Raw genomic sequence first — 20,718 nt, forward strand, 5'->3', positions numbered from 1 at the left:
TTCCATGGTGCTGTACATAAGAAGGGGGTTACATGCAGAGTACATATTCAAGTTACAATAGACAGACTAGTACAGAGGGAAGAGGCCCCTGCCCTTGCGGGCGTACATCCTATAGGATTTTGGGGAGGAGACAGTAGGTGGAGTGTAGGTTGGGCGACAGCTCTGCACGGTGGTGAGGCGGCAGCTCCGCACGGTGGTGAGGCGATACCACAATAAATTCTGGTCGAGCAATCAAAATTAATCCAATGAAAGAGTATTATTAAGCGCAAAACTCAGACTTAGTGCAGGAGCAGATGGGCATATTTTCAGTCCGAGTGTGATCCGGCAAAAACATCAGATCGCACTCGAGCCAACATTCTATGGGGATGCTCCGTTGACATGTCAGATTGTTTCTTCAGATCAAGTAGGTCAGAGGAAAAAATTTCAGCATCAAACATTCGACTCCGATCTTTGGATCACACTTGGCAATGCAAATCTATGGGTGCATGGAAATAATTGGGCTGCGCTCGGATGACATCTGAATGCAGTCCAATTTTCGTGGATTCACAAAATGGAGAACATGGAGAAATTGTGTTCTCCATGTTCTCCTCACAGTGTGCTCTGATCCTTCCTTCTGAAAGAATCAGATCCAACTCTGTGTCATGATCGTCTCCCTGCATGTTGAGACCAGCGACAGCCTTTGCACTGGACCCTCTCATCTGGCTATTTTAATTTAAATGGAGTTCATTTCTTATGGCACTGCAGTGCTTATGCTTAAGTGCCAGTTTTACAACTGCAGCTTTTTCAAAGTAATTCCTTGCTGAGTGATCAGCTGCACTTACTAAGTAGTTACACCCTTCAGATATAAATAGTGGTGTATCCCATCATTCCCTGCTGAAGATACAAACTCATTTGTGACCTGACTGCCTTGAAGAAGTTTCTTCTAGTCTAGTTCTTGTGCTCAGGCTATATCCTTTTGGTTTTGGTTTATTTTTCACCCTGTTTGTCTTTATTACCCTGGTGTGTTGTTAGTGCAACGGTGAGGTTTAGTGATCCCCACCTGCCCCTTACTAGTCAGGGCTACTAAAGAGCCTTTATAGGTTCTCAGGTTCCTGTTCAGCGACAGTTGCGGAAACTATAGATACGTATAGCTACTAAATTCTAACATTTTTTCCATTTTTTTCACTTGCCAGTCAGAGGACAAAGAACAAAAGGTGCAACCAGCTCTTCATCATGTTGTGAAATGTGATCTCAAGAAAGAAAATATGATGGATCCAATTGTCTTACCACCAGCCGATTGCGTCATCAGTGCCTTGATCCTGGATGTAATCTGTAAAAACCAAGATGATTACAGGAGATATCTCAGGACGTTGTCAGGATTGCTAAAACCTGGAGAACACATTATTAGTGATGAGCGAGTACTAAAAAGCTCGGGTGCTCGAAGCTCGGGCCGAGCCTCCCAAGATACTCGTGTACTCGGCCCGAGCAACGAGCCCAATGTTATCCTATGGGAGACCCGAGTATTTTTGTGAAATGACCCCCCGGCAGCATGGAGAAACCCTAAAAATGTCACAAAAGTCTCAGAAGAGTGCTCAAATGACATGGCAACAGCATGGGGAAGACCCCTTGAAGCATTTATCACTGAAAAGTCACAGCTGTGAACAATTTTGTCCGCGTTTTACGCCATTTTTACGGACTCACCAGAAAATCTTCCAAAATGACCCCAAAATGATTTTTCATGGCGGAAATGTTAAGGGCACATACCCAATAGTGAGATAGAGCTCGTGTATGTTACTTTTTGAGATTAATACATGAAAGATTTTACGTGAAAACATTGTGTGGCACTCCGATGTCCCTGAGAAGGGACGTACATAAAGGCCTCTGAGTCTAATGTGCCCATTTTGAGGAAGTGAGTCTTTGTAGTATTTTCCTTTGCCAGGGCAGTCCAAAATTGTGAGGTTCACCAATGCCCCTGCATACAGACGTGCATGAGGGCCTGTAAACCTGAAGTGCCCATTGTAAGGAAGTGGGTCTATTGTAGTATAGCCCTTAGGCAGGGCAGCCAAAAATTGTGAGGCTCCACATTGTCCCTGGATAGAGACGTGCATGAGGGCCTGTAAACCTGAAGTGCCCATTGGAAGGAAGTGGGTCTATTGTAGTATAGCCCTTAGGCAGGGCAGCCAAAAATTGGGAGGTTCCACGTTGTCCCTGGGTAGAGACGTGCATGAGGGCCTCAAAACATTAAGTGTCCATTGTCAGGAAGTGGGTGTATTATAGTATAGCCCTTAGGCAGGGCAGCCAAAAATTGGGAGGCTCCACGTTGTCCCTGGGTAGAGACGTGCATGAGGGCCTCAAAACATTAAGTGTCCATTGTCAGGAAGTGGGTGTATTATAGTATAGCCCTTAGGCAGGGCAGCCAAAAATTGGGAGGCTCCACATTGTCCCTGGATAGAGACGTGCATGATGGCCTGTAAACCTGAAGTGCCCATTGTAAGGAAGTGGGTCTATTGTAGTATAGCCCTTAGGCAGGGCAGCCAAAAATTGGGAGGCTCCACGTTGTCCCTGGATAGAGACGTGCATGAGCGCCTGTAAACCTGAAGTGCCCATTGGAAGGAAGTGGGTCTATTGTAGTATAGCCCTTAGGCAGGGCAGCCAAAAATTGGGAGGTTCCACGTTGTCCCTGGGTAGAGACGTGCATGAGGGCCTCAAAACATTAAGTGTCCATTGTCAGGAAGTGGGTGTATTATAGTATAGCCCTTAGGCAGGGCAGCCAAAAATTGGGAGGCTCCACATTGTCCCTGGATAGAGACGTGCATGATGGCCTGTAAACCTGAAGTGCCCATTGTAAGGAAGTGGGTCTATTGTAGTATAGCCCTTAGGCAGGGCAGCCAAAAATTGGGAGGCTCCACGTTGTCCCTGGATAGAGACGTGCATGAGGGCCTGTAAACCTGAAGTGCCCATTGGAAGGAAGTGGGTCTATTGTAGTATAGCCCTTAGGCAGGGCAGCCAAAAATTGGGAGGCTCCACGTTGTCCCTGGGTAGAGACGTGCATGAGGGCCTCAAAACATTAAGTGTCCATTGTCAGGAAGTGGGTGTATTATAGTATAGCCCTTAGGCAGGGCAGCCAAAAATTGGGAGGCTCCACGTTGTCCCTGGGTAGAGACGTGCATGAGGGCCTCAAAACATTAAGTGTCCATTGTCAGGAAGTGGGTGTATTATAGTATAGCCCTTAGGCAGGGCAGCCAAAAATTGGGAGGCTCCACGTTGTCCCTGGGTAGAGACGTGCATGAGGGCCTCAAAACATTAAGTGTCCATTTTCAGGAAGTGGGTGTATTATAGTATAGCCCTTAGGCAGGGCAGCCAAAAATTGGGAGGCTCCACGTTGTCCCTGGGTAGAGACGTGCATGAGGGCCTCAAAACATTAAGTGTCCATTGTCAGGAAGTGGGTGTATTATAGTATAGCCCTTAGGCAGGGCAGCCAAAAATTGGGAGGCTCCACGTTGTCCCTGGGTAGAGACGTGCATGAGGGCCTCAAAACATTAAGTGTCCATTGTCAGGAAGTGGGTGTATTATAGTATAGCCCTTAGGCAGGGCAGCCAAAAATTGGGAGGCTCCACGTTGTCCCTGGGTAGAGACGTGCATGAGGGCCTCAAAACATTGTTCCCATTGCAAAGGAGCGGGTCTCCTGTCGTTGTAATGTCCATTCTGCAAAGAATGGGCGAAAAAATTTACCACTGGGGGTATACCTGAAACAAAGGCCTAAGTATTGCAATTTGTAACGGTCATCATCATGGTGGCGCATGAGGAGAAGGAGGAGCAGTCCAGCGATTATCCAAAGTCCAGAAGTGTGTACCCATGGGTGAGTGGAGGTACATGGCAAACTTTAAATTCCGCTCTCATTTGCTGGTGGTGTGGTGAAGTCTGGCCCAATCCAACCCTTGTTCATCTTGATCAGAGTCAGCCTGTCAGCATTTTCAGTTGACAGGCGGGTGCGTTTATCTGTAATGATTCCACCTGCGGCACTAAAAACACGCTCTGACAAAACACTAGCAGCAGGGCAGGCCAGGACTTCCAAGGCGTAGAGAGCCAATTCATGCCACGTGTCCAGCTTGGATACCCAATAATTGTAAGGCACAGAGGAATGTCGGAGTACAGTTGTTCGATCTGCAAGGTACTCCTTCAGCATCTGGGCAAACTTAGGATTTCTTGTGGCACTACCCCGCACCTCAGGGGCTGTGGTACGTGAGGGGCTGAGAAAACTGTCCCACATCTTAAAGACTGTTCCCCTACCTCTGGCGGATTGGACTTGTGCCTCTCTCGGCTGTACGCCTCGGTTGTCCACTGATTCATGACCTATGCCGCTAGCGTTTTGTGAGGGGAATTCTTTGCCTACTTCCGTGACTATGGCCTTCCGTAACTGCTGCATTTTGGTTGACCTCTCCTCCAAGGGAATAAGAGACAAAAAGTTCTCCATGTAGCGTGGGTCTAACAGTGTTACCAACCAGTAATGATTGTCGGCCAAGATGTTCTTAACGCGAGGGTCACGAGACAGGCAGCTTACCATAAAGTCAGCCATGTGCGCCAGACTCTTAAAAGCCAGGACTTCAGTAGCCTGACCAACAAGATGACTGAACATGCTGTCCTCCTCCTCCTCCTCCTCCTCCTCCTCATCTACCCTGTCCTCTGGCCAGCCACGCTGAACCGAGGATATGATTGGTGTGCATGTCATATCCTCAATTTGGCCGGAGAGTTGCTCCATGTCTTCATCCTCCTCCTCGTCATAGTCCTCCACTGCACGTTGTGATGAGACGAGGCTGGGCTGTGTGTTATCATCACCCACACCCACTACTGTTTCTTGCTGCAACTCATCGCGCTCCGCCTGCAATGCATCATGTTTGTTTTTCAGCAGAGACCGTTTTAGAAGGCAGAGTAGCGGTATGGTGACGCTAATAATGGCGTCATCACCACTCACCATCTTGGTGGAGTCCTCAAAGTTTTGGAGGATGGTACATAGGTCTGACATCCATCTCCACTCCTCAGGTGTTATGTGTGGAGTTTGACCCATTTCCCGACGGCTTAGGTGATGCAGGTACTCAACAACTGCCCTCTTCTGCTCACATATCCTGACCAACATGTGCAGAGTTGAATTCCAACGCGTGGGGACATCACACACCAGTCTGTGAGCCGGAAGATGCAAACTGCGCTGAAAGCCGGCAAGGCCGGCTGAAGCAGTAGGTGACTTTCGAAAATGTGCAGACAGGCGGCGAACTTTTACCAGCAGATCAGACAGCTCTGGGTATGACTTTAGAAACCGCTGAACCACGAGGTTGAGCACATGGGCCACGCATGGAACATGTGTCAGCTGGCCTCGCCTCAAAGCCGCCACCAGGTTCCGGCCATTGTCACACACGACCTTTCCTGGCTTTAGGTTCAGAGGTGTGAGCCAGTGATCTGCCTGCTGTTTCAGAGCTGTCCACAGCTCTTCTGCATTGTGGGGTTTGTCACCTATGCAGATTAGCTTCAGCACAGCCTGTTGCCGCTTCGCCGAGGCAGTGCTGCAGTGCTTCCAGCTTGTGACTGGTGTGGAGGGTACAGTGGATGAGGATGCGCAGGAGGAGGAGGAGGCTGAAGAGCATGACATTCCGGAGCTGTAGAGTGTGGGTGAAACACTGACTGAGGTAGGGCCTGCAAACCTTGGTGTGGGAAGGACGTGTTCCGTCCCTCGCTCAGACTGGGTCCCAGCTTCCACAATATTAACCCAGTGTGCCGTCAACGAGATGTAGCGGCCTTGCCCACAAGCACTTGTCCACGTGTCTGTGGTTAGGTGGACCTTGGGTGAAACAGCGTTGTTCAGGGCACGTGTGATGTTTTGTGACACGTGGTTATGCAACGCGGGGACGGCACACCGGGAGAAATAGTGGCGGCTGGGGACCGAGTAACGTGGGACAGCTGCCGCCATCAGGTCACGGAATGCTTCTGTCTCCACCAGCCTAAAAGGCAACATTTCCAGCGCAAGCAGTCGCGAAATGTTAGCATTTAGAACTGTGGCATGTGGGGTGTTGGCAGTGTATTTGCGCCTGCGTTCAAAGGTTTGCTGAATGGATAACTGAACGCTGCGCTGGGACAAGGACGTGCTTGATGATGGTGTTCTTTCTGCGTAGGCAACTGCAGGTGCAGGAGTGGAGGAGGCTTGTTCGCAGGCAGCATGGACAGGGGATTGGCTCGCATGCACAACCAGCGAAGACGTAGCAGTGACATCAGCAAGCACTGCTCCTCGACTCTGTTGTACTTCCCACAAAGTCGGGTGCTTGGCTGACATGTGCCTGATCATGCTGGTGGTGGTCAGGCTGCTAGTTTTGGTACCCCTGCTGATGCTGGCACGGCAGGTGTTGCAAATGGCCTTTTTTGAATCATCTGGATCCAACTTAAAAAACTGCCAGACTCGGGAAGACCTAACATTTGTACAGGCACCTTGTGTCGTTGTGTTGTTCCGGGGAACGGTTGCCTGACTTATGCCTGGGGCCACCACCCTGCTTCTTACTGCCTGTTGTGATGCTACGCCTCCCTCCCCCTGTGCACTGCTGTCCTCGCTCTGCATATCCTCCTGCCAGGTTGGGTCAGTTACTGGATCATCCACCACGTCGTCTTCCTCTTCCGCACCCTGCTCCTCCTCCTGACTTCCTGAAAATTGTGTCTCATCATCGTCCACCACTTGTTGAGACACGTTGCCAACTTCGTGAGAACGTGGCTGCTCAAATATTTGGCCATCTGTACAGACGATCTCCTCATGACCCACTTCAATATGAGCTGGCGAGAGGCCAGAATGTGTGAATGGAAACGTGAACAGCTCTTCCGAGTGTCCAAGTGTGGGATCATTAATGTCCGAGGAGGACGTGTACTCAGCCTGGTGGTAGGAAGGAGGATCAGGTTCAGAAATGTGCGGTGCAGTATCACGGCTACTGACACTTGACCGTGTGGAAGACAGAGTGTTTGTGGTGGTGCCAATCTGACTGGAAGCATTATCTGCTATCCAACTAACAACCTGTTGACACTGGTCTTGGTTCAAGAGCGGTGTACTGCTGCGGTCCAGAAGAATTTGGGACAGGACGTGCGAGCGACTAGATGTGGCCCTTTGTTGTGGCGAAATTAGAGCTTGCCCACGACCTCGGCCTCTGCCTGCACCACCATCACGTCCACTTCCTTGTTCCTTGCCAATGCCCTTGCGCATTTTGCAATGCTGTGCACTGCTGACGTGTATATTCACTACTTGTGCGTTATATCAAAGTTTCTGGAAATTGCACACAAGTGCACCTGTACGCTGCCACCAACAGGCACACACGTGCGGTTTTAAAAACCAAGCACGGACGCAATAATAACCTAACAGGTTTTTTTGGGGAGCGACAATTACAGACAAGTCAGACACTATCTGGACTGTTTTACACTGTGTACACCAGCCCCAGATATGATGAAGGCTGGTATACGGTCACCACTACCCTGCCTGCCTGCCTGCCTGTATACTGGTACAATAGTCCTGACAAGGACTCTTCTGGTCACTAGCCTGTATTCAGACCTGGCTATACCCTGCCTGTATATAGCAACAATAGTCCTGAGAAGGACTCTGCTACTGTACTCCGACCTGGCTATACCCTGCCTGCCTGTATACAACTAGAATAGTCCTGAGAAGGACTTTTGGTCACACTGTTTGCAGCCCTGCAACTGAAAAAGCTATAAAGGGCCGCAAAGCTTTCCCTGAATCAGCGACACTCTCCCTGCACTGACTGTCTGGATAGCTGTGAGCAGAGCACAGCGCGCCGGCCGGTATAAAGGCTCGGTCACGCTGTGCAGGCCGGCCAATCACTGCAATTCCACAACTAACAGGGCTGTGGCATTGCAGTGGTCTGCCAGCCAATCCCTGCATGAGGGCTGGCTCTCAAAAGAGCGCCAACATGCAGAAATGAAGACCACGAGTACAGCACGAGTATCGCGAGATTACTCGGTCCCCGCCGAGCAGCCCGAGTACAGCGATACTCGTGCGAGTACCGAGTAGTTACAAGCATGCTCGCTCATCACTACACATTATATTAATTGGGGCTTTAGATGCAACAAATTACACAGTTGGGAAACACAAGTTCCATCATCTCAACTATGATGAGGATTTTTCCAGGAAAGCTCTGGCTGAAGAAGGTTTTATCATTGACCGCTGTGAGACTAAAAAGAGAGTAATAATGGATGACTTAATTGATTATTAAAGCGTCATATTCATTGTAGCTCACAAAGAAAAGTAGGTCTAGAAAGAAATTTACATATTAAGCACAAAGAGATTATATGTAGAGTTTTAAAACAGTATATTATAACTAGAGATGAGCGATGTTCGAGGCTCGAGGTTCGCTAATTTCATGTTCCAGTGATTTTGGGGGGTGTTCGAGACGTTCGACAAACTCGAGCCTTTTGCTAAAAGTTCGGGAGTTCGAGTTACGTTCGAGAACGGTTCCAGCACTAAAAGCTTGGCTTTTCACAGTAAGTATGGGCGCACCTTTCGTATCTGCATGCGTCCTGCGTCCCCAGCACAATCCCTCTATCTTTCCTACTCAGCGATCACGGGCGTCTCGCTGCATGCAGTCACACATCTCCAGCGGCATTTCCTCTTTTGAAAATGGCTGCCGCTTCATTATTCAATTAGTTATTCCATGCTTTCCCCACCCACCGGCACCCATGATTGGTTGCAGTCAGACACGTTCTCACGCTGAGTGACAGCTGTCTCACTGCAACCAATCACAGCCGCCGGCGGGCGGCTCTATATCGTGCAGTAAAATAACTAAATTAATAAAAAAAAAAAAAATGCGGTTCCCCCCATATTTGATACCAGCCAGGATAAAGTCACACGGCTGGAGGCTGGTATTGTCAGGATGGGGAGCGCCACATTATGGGGAGCCCACCACCCTAACAATATCACCCAGCAGCCGCCCAGAAGTGCCACATCCATTAGATGCGACAGTCCCGGGACTCCACCCAGCTCATCCCGAATTGCCCTGGTGCGGTCGCAATCGGGGTAATAAGAGGTTAATCATGACAAGCATCTCCCTGAGACACCATCCATGATCAACCTGAAAGTGAAAGTAAAGAAACACACACAACGAAAAATCCTTTATTTGAAATAAAAGACAAAAACACCTCATTTACCTTTTTATTAAAATCCCCAAACAACAATCCAAGTCCGAAGTAATCCACACACTGTCAGCTCTGCTACATGAAGATGACAGGGAGCAATCTGTGTTCTCTCCAGCAGCACCTGAAGTGAGCCGCGCTGTCGCCGGGACTTCAGTCTGCAATACAGAAGTCAAGATTACCAAATCTGCCTATGTATCTCATTAGAGGCAGTGGCTTAATGGATAGAGCTCCTGTCTAAGAAAAAGAACTTCACGAGTTCGCATCCCGGCCGTCCCGGTAAAAAACTTTATTTATTTTAAATTATAATTATTATTTATTTATAATTATAATTTAATTTAATTATGCACTGAGAGGCGGAGCCAGACATCAGCTGTGAGCCACGGGACACACCTCTAAAATCGGAGAAGTTCACGGAATGAGGCTGCATTTCTCTCTCTTTCTCTCTCTTTCTCTCTTTGTCTCTCTCTTTCTCACTCTCTTTCTCTCTTTCTCTCTCTCTCTTTCTCTCTTTCTCTCTCTCTCGTTCTCTCTCTCTTTCTCTCTCTCTTTCTCTCTCTCTCTTTCTCTCTCCCTCTCTTTTTTCTCTCTCTCTCTCAGACCTGGCGATGATCAGCTGATGCGGTCACCTGACAGAATCAGCTTACACTATAAGTCGAGCGGTGAGGCCGGCTTTTTACCACCCGGCCGGCTAAACTATCAGCTGATGCTGTCGGACAGGAGTCTGCACATAAGTGTGTAGTTTTTTGGGGGGGTTTGCACTGATGCATCAGCTGATTGTTTATACAATCAGCTGCTGTGTCATGTGTCATGTGATTCAGGCCCTTGAACCTGGCACATCATCTGATTGCTTTGCCTTCCAGCAAACCAATCAGATGATATTGGATCCAGATTGAACAGCACGGGGCCCTTGACCCAGGATTACTGCGGAGGGGGGTTCTTTATTTCAATAAAGATGGAGTCACTAATTGTGTTGTGTTTTATTTCTAATAAAAATATTTTTTTGTGTTGTTTTTTTTTATCTGTATTAGAAATTCATGGTGGCCATGTCTAATATTGGCGTGACACCATGAATTTCGGGCTTAGGGCCAGTTGATAATATACATCTAGCCCTAACCCCATTATTACCCAGCGAGCCACCCGTCACCAGGGCAGCTGGAAGAGTTGGATAAAGTGCCAGAAGATGGCGCTTCTATGAAAGCGCCATTTTCTGGGGCGGCTGCGGTCTGCAATTCGCAGCAGGGGTGCCCAGAAAGCTTGGGCACCCTGAGCTGCAGATTCCAATCCCCAGCTGCCTAGTTGTACCTGGCTGGACACAAAAATTGGGCGAAGCCCACGTCATTTTTTTTTTTTTAAATTATTTCATGAAATTCATGAAATAATTAAAAAACAAAGGGGCTTCCCTATATTTTTGGTTCCCAGCCGGGTACAAATAGGCAGCTGGGGGTTGGGGGCAGCCTATAGCTGCCTGCTGTACCTGGCTAGCATACAAAAACATGGCAAAGCCCACGTAATTTTTTTGGGGGGGACAAAAAACTCCTGCATACAGTCCTGGATGGAGTATGCTGAGCCTTGTAGTTCTGCAGCTGCTGTCTGTCTGTATGGAGGAGAGCAGAAAGCAGCTGCAGAACTACAAGGCTCAGCATGCTCTATTCACTAGTGTATACAGGCGAGCAGACAGCAGCTGCAGAACGACAAGGCTCAGCATGCCCCATTCACTAGTGTATGCAGGAGAGTAGACAGCAGCTGCAGAATTACAAGGCTCAGCATATTCCATCCAGGACTGTATGCAGGAGTTTTTTGCCCCCCCCAAAAAATGACGTGGGCTTCGCCATATTTTTGTATGCTAGCCAGGTACAGCAGGCAGGTACGGCTACCCTCAACCCCCAGATGCCTATTTGTACCCGGCTGGGAACTAAAAAAATAGGGAAGCCCTTTTTTAATGATTTCATGAATTTCATGAAATAATTAAAAAAAAAATCGACATAGGCTTCGCCCCATTTTTCTGTCCAGCCAGGTACAACTAGACAGCTGGGGATTGGAATCCGCAGCACAGGTTGGCCCAAGATTTCTTGGCGCCTCTGCTGCGAATTGCAGTCCGCAGCCACCCCAGAAAATGGCGCTTTCATAGAAGCGCCATCATCTGGCGCTGTATCCAACTCTTCCAGCAGCTCTCTTCAGCCCTCACTGCTGTTCTTCTTCCTCTTCGAGTCACCTATCTCAGCTTTCAGTCTGAGAACATGCAAAATTAATTATTTAGCGCTTTCATTAGCGGTTGGTTTTGTGTGGGGTCCATGGTTGCAGTGGTGTTGTGCCCACTGAGTGCCGTGAATTGGGTTTTCATAAATTCACATGTAGAATAAATGATCTTTATATAAACAATTTTTTTTATTGTAAACCCTTTTTCTTAAGATTGCAGTTAGCTTTGATGAGTTGCAGCGATGGAGACCTGGGTTCAAATCCCACCAAAGGCAACATTTGCTTGGAGTTTCTCAGTTCACCTATTAGATACTGCAAGAAACAAGTTATATAATCAAGTGTTGCACCCATGTAAGAGGAGACTTTGCCCTGAAGCATAGGTGTTGAGGGGCATCACCTCAAGGGGCATCCATTGCTTCACCTGTTGATGTGGTATCGTCTCGGTTCTGGTTGCCGAAACTTTAAGGTTTGGGATCCGCTAAGAAGTTTGCCATGATGTGGCAGTGCCTTCATCTAGCCGGATTAGAATGATAACTTAGGACCTCGTTTTCACTTTTGTAAATTTTTGCCTAGCTGGAATAGACCAATTATGAGTTTTGGTTGCGTCGGCCATGTTTTTATTCGGCATACCCTGTTCCAGTTTTTACATTCCTTACATAAAGCAGATCGGGGGGGTTATTGGATGTTAGAAATTATAGATGATCAATATGGGAGTCACATCTGTTTTAATATCTGAGTTGTTTTAATATTTGGATATTCTTCTGCAGGTCATATTAATGGAGACGTCTTGATTGACCTCAGTCTTGGTTCCATGGTTCATCATTTATATGCAGCCTGTGAGTTTTTCAAGCACCTCATAGTGATGAAAGTCAGCGACCGATGCATCATGGAGCTGAAGAGATGGGTGGACGAACGTACAGGAGCGTTTGATTGGGGACGTGCTGCAAAACTTCATGTAGACATAGAAGGAAAAAGGTGAAGTATTCATTCAAAAAACAGAAATTATATATAAGGTTTTTTTAGACCCCTCTCACCATTACGTACAATTGATACAATCTATCTCTATACTGCCATTCGATACAATTAAAACTATACAAATTTATATACCGTATTTTTCGCTTTATAAGACGCACCGGATTATAAGACGCACCCCCAAATTTGGTGAAGGAATAGAGAATTTTTTTTAATAAATGGGGTCCGTCTAATAATGCCAGTGTCTGTCTAACAAATCATATAGAGTATATGTCCCTCATAGCCCCCATCCTAAAATTAGCCCCCTTAATCTGGATATGGCCACCTTATATTGAATATAGCCCCCTTGGGCTGGCACACGTCCCCCAGTGATGCAACATGTCCCCTATGGCTGGCACGCTGCCCCCTGTGGCTGGCACAAACTGGCCCCCTGTGGCTGGCACACACGCTACCCCCTGTGGCTGGCACACACGCTGCCCCCTGTGGCTGTCACACACGCTGCCCCCTGTGGCTGTCACACACGCTGCCCCCTGTGGCTGGCACACACACTGCCCTCTGTGGCTGGCACACACGCTGGCCCCTGTGGCTGGCACAAACTGGCCCCCTGTGGCTGGCACACACGCTACCCCCTGTGGCTGGCACACACTCTGCCCCCTGTGGTTGTCACACACGCTGCCCCCTGTGGCTGGCACACACGCTGCCCCCTGTGGCTGGCACACACGCTGGCCCCTGTGGCTGGCACACACCCTGGCCCCTGTGGCTGGCACACACCCTGGCCCCTGTGGCTGGCACACACCCTGGCCCCTGTGGCTGGCACACACCCTGGCCCCTGTGGCTGGCACACACGCTGCCCCCTGTGGCTGGCACACACGCTGCCCCATGGCTGGCACACACGCTGCCCCCTGTGGCTGTCACACACGCTGCCCCCTGTGGCTGTCACACACGCAGCCCCCTGTGGCTGTCACACACGCAGCCCCCTGTGGCTGTCACACACGCTGCCCCCTGTGGCTGTCACACACGCTGCCCCCTGTGGCTGGCACACACGCTGCCCCGTGGCTGGCACACACGCTGCCCCCTGTGGCTGTCACACACGCTGCCCCCTGTGGCTGTCACACACGCAGCCCCCTGTGGCTGTCACACACGCAGCCCCCTGTGGCTGTCACACACGCAGCCCCCTGTGGCTGTCACACACACTGCCCACTGTGGCTGTCACACACGCTGCCCCCTGTGGCTGTCAAACACGCTGCCCCCTGTGGCTGGCACACACGCTGCCCCCTGTGGCTGTCACACACGCTGCCCCCTGTGGCTGTCACACACACTGCCCACTGTGGCTGTCACACACGCTGCCCCCTGTGGCTGTCAAACACGCTGCCCCCTGTGGCTGGCACACACGCTGCCCCCTGTGGCTGTCACACACGCTGCCCCCTGTGGCTGGCACACACGCAGCCCCCTGTGGCTGTCACACACGCTGCCCCCTGTGGCTGGCACACACGCTGGCCCCTGTGGCTGGCACACACGCTGGCCCCTGTGGCTGGCACACACGCTGGCCCCTGTGGCCGGCACACACGCTGGCCCCTGTGGCTGGCACACTTGCTGGCCCCTGTGGCTGGCACACACCCTGGCCCCTGTGGCTAGCACACACCCTGGCCCCTGTGGCTGGCACACACGCTGGCCCCTGTGGCTGGCACACACGCTGGCCCCTGTGGCTGGCACACACCCTGGCCCCTGTGGCTAGCACACACCCTGGCCCCTGTGGCTGGCACACACGCTGCCCCATGCTGCTGCTTTTAGTAAAATAAACTCTTTCCTTACCTTCTCCAGCGCTGTGCTCCCTCGTGTACCCCTCCTCAGGGTTGAACTCCGGCCTCCTGCATTTCCTGGTTCACAGTCCCCGTCATGTGATCGGCACAGCAGTGTGTTATCTCTGCATGCCTGATCATAGCGGCAGGAGGGAGACGGCAGATGCTGGAGGAGGTGAGTAACGAGTTTATTATTTTACTATGGGTAGCAGCATGGGGGCCATAGATAACACAGGGGGAGGGGGCATTTGTGAGCAAAAAAATGACATGAAAAATTCAATAGCTATTTGTAAGAATGAAATGTGAAAAATGGAACCTGCATTACTGCCATGAATATATGAATAAAGAGAAATTTAGCTACTGAATTGATCAATGCAGAAGAGCCCCAACACTACGCCAAAGTAGCTATTGAATTTTTCATGTCAGTATTCACACAGCAGTTTCTGCTATTCCATGTATTCCCCTTCCATAGTCACTGATGTGCATACCTTATCTCCCCATAGTGATGTTTTTTAGGTTTTTTGCACCCAGTTCAGACATAGAATGGAGTTCCAAACGTTATTCCTTAATGTTAGTAGTTTTTCGTTTGTGAACCCTCCCCTTACACACCTATTGCCAATCCACATCGTATATATAGCCTGGGTCTCAGCGTCCCATACACGGTAAGTTTTTTAACTGCATGAGAGGACACACACAAGCTAGGGACCCCAACGTAGAGAAATACTTTGGCGTAGTGTTGGGGCTCTTCTGCATTGATCAATTCAGTAGCTAAGTTTCTATATATGTATCTATACTGTAGTTTCTTCTATAGTAGTGAATTTACTTTCTTTTGGTGCTTTAGTTTGAAGGACTCTTTCCTATCTCTGTGTTCACCTTAATCTTAGTTGCAGCTCTTTGTGACCACTTCAATTCACTGTAAAAAGTCACATGTCTTACCATCTGATGCCAGTTATAGATTCTCATTCTATCCTGACTACTGTGGAAGGAGCCTGTCTCTGGAAGAAGCTGAGGAGTCGTGACTGTTGTAGCGGTGGTGTTTAGCTGCATTGGAGGAGCTTGAAGTGTTTTCCTTTTTGTGTCTACTTTCTTTGTCTGTCTCATTTACCTTGTGTTGTATTATTGCAGTGGTGAGATTAGTATTCTCACCAGCCTTCTCACTAGAGTTCAGGGAGAGCGAGGGCCTAGGCACATGACGGCAACGGGGGGGAAGGATTCGTATAGGGACTGTCATGATCCAGGACTGGGATTCTCTGCACCAGAGTTTCCCAGATCCGGCCTGGTCATGTGAGGGGTTAACTCCCATCAGCCTCGTTCTGGTTTCAGAAGACACTATATCTGATCTCTGCAATTACATCCTGGTTCTGGTTATAGTTTTGCTCTGCAGCCTGTGACTGGCTCTGGTGAGAATTCCTGTTTGATCTGACTCCTTGTTACTGTGCCCTGACTTGTACCCTTCCCCACTCATCTGTTTGTTCCAGGCCCTGACTTCCCGCTCCTGTCTGTTGTTTGTGTTCCCCTCTTGCATACCTGATCTTCCAGCTTCCGACTCGGTTCTGTTTTCTGACTTGGTTCTTATCCTCCGTTTGCAGTGACTCGACTTTCCTGGCTTTAGACTCTGACTGTTTAACTAATCTTTTGCCCCTGGTGGTTTGCCTGTTAACTGCCTACTGAAGTTATTCTGCTGTACTTCAGCTGCCTTCCTGTTACTGTGTTACTTTGTCTCTCCTTCACTACTCTGCTGCCACCTAGTGGGGAATACGCTGTACTACGTCCTACCAACCCCTTGTACAGCGTGACAGTGACTTTATAGAGCGTAGGGTAACGACTAAGGCAAGTTACAGGGGGTGTCCCCTCTCCCTATCACCAGGGCCTTCCTTCTTTACCATTCCTGCTGTTACCTTGTGTTACGCTGCATGCTGAACATCTGTACGCTCAGGCGTGACATTTTGGATGTGTAGCTAATACACTGAACTGACAGTAAAGCTACATTCCCACGATTAACTGTTTATGAGTTTTTGATGTTGCAGAATTTCTACACTTATTATGTAAACTACTTCACCCGCATACATTCCTTACATTTTTATATGTGCATTATTTTAACATGCATTTTTATCAAATTTGTGATGCTGCAGTTTTTGTCTATTTTTGATGTGTCATGCTTTAAAAAAAAGCTGTTATTGATAAGCCAAAGACATAGGCTTGCATATAAGTTGGTATAAGTGGAATGCACAGCATCATGTTTGCACTGTGGCCATCTAGCAGCCAAAACCTAAAATAGAAATAAAATGAGCAAATACCCTGCGGTAAAAAATAAGTAAAAGTGTGAAAAGACTCCTAGTGCAGTTAGCAACAAAACCACCAGGTGTCGCTTAAGTACAAACCAACAGGATATGTGACGCCCTGGACTACTCAGGTCATCCCAGGTAGTCCCATGCACACACACCCCCTCCCTAAAAAGGTGACAGCAGCCAAACTTCAAAACCCTTGTCACCTCCCTCCAGGTTTGATGTCCACACCAGGGGGGTGGAGCCAGGCGGTTGGCTCCACCCACCGAGGAGTTCACAGGCCTGGAGGCGGGAAAAACAGAGAGTTGAAGAGTAGCTTTGACAGTGGAGGAGAGAAGTCGAGTTCAAGGGCAGACCTGTGACCATGCCTGCCAATAGTCTACTCAGGTGGCTGGGTTGGAGCCCAGTCACCTCTGGCAAGGAGGCAGACGGTGGTGGCCACCTTCAGGAGCTGGGATTACAGACAGTGGAACCGTAGGGACCGGGGTCGGGTGGTGGCCCGCCGGTACCGAACCGGGGAACCGATTGTAAACCGGAGCACCATGAGGGGTACTCAGACCCAGTACGAATCCCAGAACCCACTAGGCTAAGTCAAATCAACTGATTGAGGACTGGACTTTAGGACCTTTTCCACACAAGACCCGACTGAAGACAACAGCCCAACCTTTTAGGGTAAAGCCACCGCCAAGGCATAGAGACCCAAAGGTCCAGTGTCTGCAGGCAAACAGGGCTCTCCCGACACCCAGCAAGCCCGGGAGTGGACTACCGTTGCTTAGGCATAGGAGTCAGAACATTCATATTAAGGAGGTGCAGGAGAAAGGCGGAAACCACCAACCTGTTCAGGGAGAAGCTGCAGCCGGCTGCGGGCCCCGTTCATTATTCCGTTTGGTTTACCAGAGACTCCAGTGTGTTGTGTCATAGTGAGTACACCAGTGCCTTCGGGCCGCGCACCGCGCTGCACCGCACCGACGCTCCAGCACGTATCCAATCTCCCACCTCAGTGCCTCCCTCGGGCCCCTGGGACCAACATTCCTCTACCCACGGAGGGGTCAACACCAAGCTGCGCAACACCGTCCCTGGGAGGCCTAGTCAACGGCAGCGGTGGTGTCCATCCATTCACCACAAGCCGTGGGTGGCGTCACAAACTTAAAAATCCCGTGGAACTCCCCACCGAAGTCCCCGCGTGTAGCGCCAACCCCCCATTATGGAGCGACGTGACCCTCGGGTCCGTGAAGAGCTCGAGCCACCCGCCGTGCGAGCACGGATCCGAGCGGCTCGACAGCCAGCCGAGCCCGCGGGGCGGTACAGATATACTAGCAGAAACCCTAGGATAAACATAACCCAGGGGAGAGTAATCAAAACAGGCCGAGGTCGATGCACAGAGAGGTAACGTCAGGACAAAAGGGGAAACCGAGACAGAGTCAGAACAAGCCAAGGTCAGTAAACCAAGGGAGTCAGTAAGAGGGTAGGGAAGAAAACAGACAACAGAGATGGGAAAGAAAGGGGAAGGAGGGTAATACAGCAGGGATCTACGGAGGGAGTTGGGCAATACACCGGGATGGCCAGAGACAAGGAGATGAGACAGAGGGGGTCACAGAGAGGTCAAGGAAAGCAGACATGGGCAGAGGAAAGCAGTCAGGTGGGCTGAAGGAGGGGAGCCATAGCGGGACAGGATCAGAAAAGACACGAGCAGAGCACTAGCCGAGCACTAACTGAAGCCAGAAATATCACTAGCAGCGCAGCAGCAGGGTGGGCTCTGCTATAAAGTGGAGGAAGATCCAAATCAAGGTTAGAAACACCCCTCCCCCATAGATCTGGGAGAGGCTGAAAATCCGGAGGGGAGTGCATGGGGTACGCCAGCTCTGTAGGGAGCCGGCCAGCAGAGCTTGGCAAGAAACTGGCTCCGTAGGACAACATGCCTGCAGAGCATGGTCATGACAAAAAGTAACAAACATAAACAACATAGGCTACTTAGTACACACATCGCAAGAAGCCATTCCACCATGGCAAGATGTAACCCAATTAGAACAGTTCATAATCTAATATTAAAATATCAAGTTGTGTCAAAGGACATCAATATAGATGGGGCAGAGAAAGACCGGGACACTACTGTATGGGTACTCCATAATGGAAATCTATATAAATGAAATATCCTGATAAACGATGGATGCCACAGTCTGCACACAGTACTCAATCATTCTTTTGCCAGTGATAATTAAACATGTTCTACACTGATGATGGTCGCCTGATCGAAACGTTTGTGCTTGTTTCATTTCTGGATATTTAAATAAATAGAACAAAATCACCTACTTAGTGCCAAGTATTGCTTAATAGGACACCCATGTCAGGCTGCTCTGCTCACTAGTCAGACCATAGGTATGCTCTTATTGAATCCTGAGCCCTATCCGACCTACAGACAGGAAACTGTCTATGTCCTTTCACTTCAGCCCCTCCTACCCTGGGCTAGTTCAAAACATTAACCCAATTTCACCGTATTGTCGTTAAAAACATAATCTATCACTAATAATGCAGAATAATAGCAGGAGAGATGGCAGCGCGATTAACCCTTTCTTCTCTCCTGCTGTTATTCTGCATCTGTAGGGTCGATGTGGTTTGATACTATACTTTAGTGGTAGTTGTGACCAGCGTCAGGCTGACTACCAGGGAAACTGTGAGTAATATCAGTCCTGGCCGCGGTTACCTGCACTGAACTCCGGAGCTCAGGTGAGAGCTCCGGAGTTCAGTGCAGGTAACCGTGGCCTGGACTGGACTGAACAGCAGGTGGACAGTGCAGCCTGGACTGAGCAGTGGGTTTGCAGGACTGAACTGCGAGCGCCGACTGAGTCCCCGGCTACCACAGTTAAGTCCATGACAGCTGTGGACAGGCCGGGAGAGAGCTCCGTAGTTCAGTGCAGATAACCGCGTCCAGAACTGGTATTACTGGCAGTTTCCCCGGTAGCCAGTCCGACGCTGGTTGTGACCTTCACAACTCCCCGAGGTGAGTGTTTCCAAGCTAGTGCTCCACTAGGATAAGACACCATTTGTGCCTTTTTGTCTCTTCCAGATTTTACTTTACCATCACTAATAATGAATGTCACAATACCCATTATCCACCATAAAAGCACTTGTGTCTTCAAGGGGGAAAGTGGGCAGTATGTCCATCTCCTTACATAGCATTCCTAAGATTTGGCACTGAAATCAGCATTTCTGATCATGCTTTCTCCCAGTATTATCTTTAGAGGAAGAAGTCAGGAGACATTCATAAACATGAAATAACTCTCTGGTCCCAGTTCATCCAAATTTTCTCTAATGAGTAGGAAGGTCTTTCGTATACTAGTCTTGGTCAAATTAAGGACTTTTGATCAGTTCTAGAAGCCGGTAATTTTGAGCTAACTACTGAGTTTTCATGTCGCCTTATTAATAATAAAAGTCTAAAAAATAACTTTCTTCATTTTTTCATTTCTTCTAGTGACCAGTTAGAGGAAAAAGAAAAAAAAGTACGATCAGCTCTTCACCATGTTGTGAAATGTGACCTTAAGAAAGAAAATATGATGGATCCGATCGTCTTACCACCAGCGGATTGTGTCATTAGTTTTTGGCTCCTAGATGCCATCAGCAAAGACCAAGATGATTACAGGAGACATCTCAGGAAGTTCTCAAAGTTGCTAAAACCTGGAGGACACATTATATTAGTCGGGGATTTAGATGCAACATATTACACAGTAGGGAAACACAAGTTCCATATTCTCACATATGATGAGAACTTTGTAAGGAAAGCTCTGGCTGAGGAAAGTTTTATTATTGACTGCTACAAAACTAAAAAGAGAATAATAGTGGATGACCTATGTGACTGTAAAGTTCTCTTTTTTGTTGTAGCTCACAAAGAGAAGTAGGTCTAGGTAGAAACTTAGATCTAAATATTAAGTTTATATGTAAAGCTTTACAATGGAATATTAAGACCAAGCCAGGGCTTTATCTGTTATTTTTTATTTTATTTTTATATTATTTTTATTTTTGGAATTTAATTTAAAAATTCCTTATTCTTCACTAACTACACAATTGAATTCCTATTGTATATTTTTCCTTTTTTTCTGATGATGCTTCATTTGAGAATCTCATTGCATGCTGGGACACCAAAACAAAGCATCATCAGGAGACAGAGGTTACCGTTTCTGTCACAACCTCTGTCCCTCCATGAAATGAACCATCATCAAAGACGTTTATTCCAGAGACCGTGCTCGTCCAGCACGATGTAGACTGTGTGATGTAAACAATGACAGTGCACTCTCGTTGGCTCAGATCAGCATTAATGAGCCAAT

The 20,718-nt window shown here is 48.7% G+C and overlaps 1 protein-coding gene across 1 annotated transcript; it reads left to right on the forward strand.

The window, feature by feature from the left end:
* Positions 1–12,115: 12,115 nt before the first annotated feature.
* Positions 12,116–20,399, forward strand: LOC142256562 (nicotinamide N-methyltransferase-like). The gene is made up of 2 exons (XM_075328321.1): positions 12,116–12,318; positions 19,869–20,399. The coding sequence occupies exons 1-2, from the start codon at positions 12,155–12,157 to the stop codon at positions 20,290–20,292; spliced, it is 588 nt and encodes a 195-aa protein (XP_075184436.1). The 5' UTR covers positions 12,116–12,154; the 3' UTR covers positions 20,293–20,399.
* Positions 20,400–20,718: the final 319 nt, after the last annotated feature.

The sequence above is a fragment of the Anomaloglossus baeobatrachus genome, chromosome 11 (genome assembly GCF_048569485.1).
Source record: "Anomaloglossus baeobatrachus isolate aAnoBae1 chromosome 11, aAnoBae1.hap1, whole genome shotgun sequence".
NCBI classification, from domain to species: domain Eukaryota; kingdom Metazoa; phylum Chordata; class Amphibia; order Anura; family Aromobatidae; genus Anomaloglossus; species Anomaloglossus baeobatrachus.

What these genes read in the sequence shown, in the direction of transcription:
- LOC142256562 (XM_075328321.1), top strand. Translation starts at nt 12,155, where the DNA reads ATGGTTCATCATTTATATGCAGCCTGTGAGTTTTTCAAGCACCTCATA. An exon ending in GTAGACATAGAAGGAAAAAG is followed by an intron (nt 12,319 to 19,868) that starts GTGAAGTATTCA and finishes CATTTCTTCTAG; the next exon opens with TGACCAGTTAGAGGAAAAAG.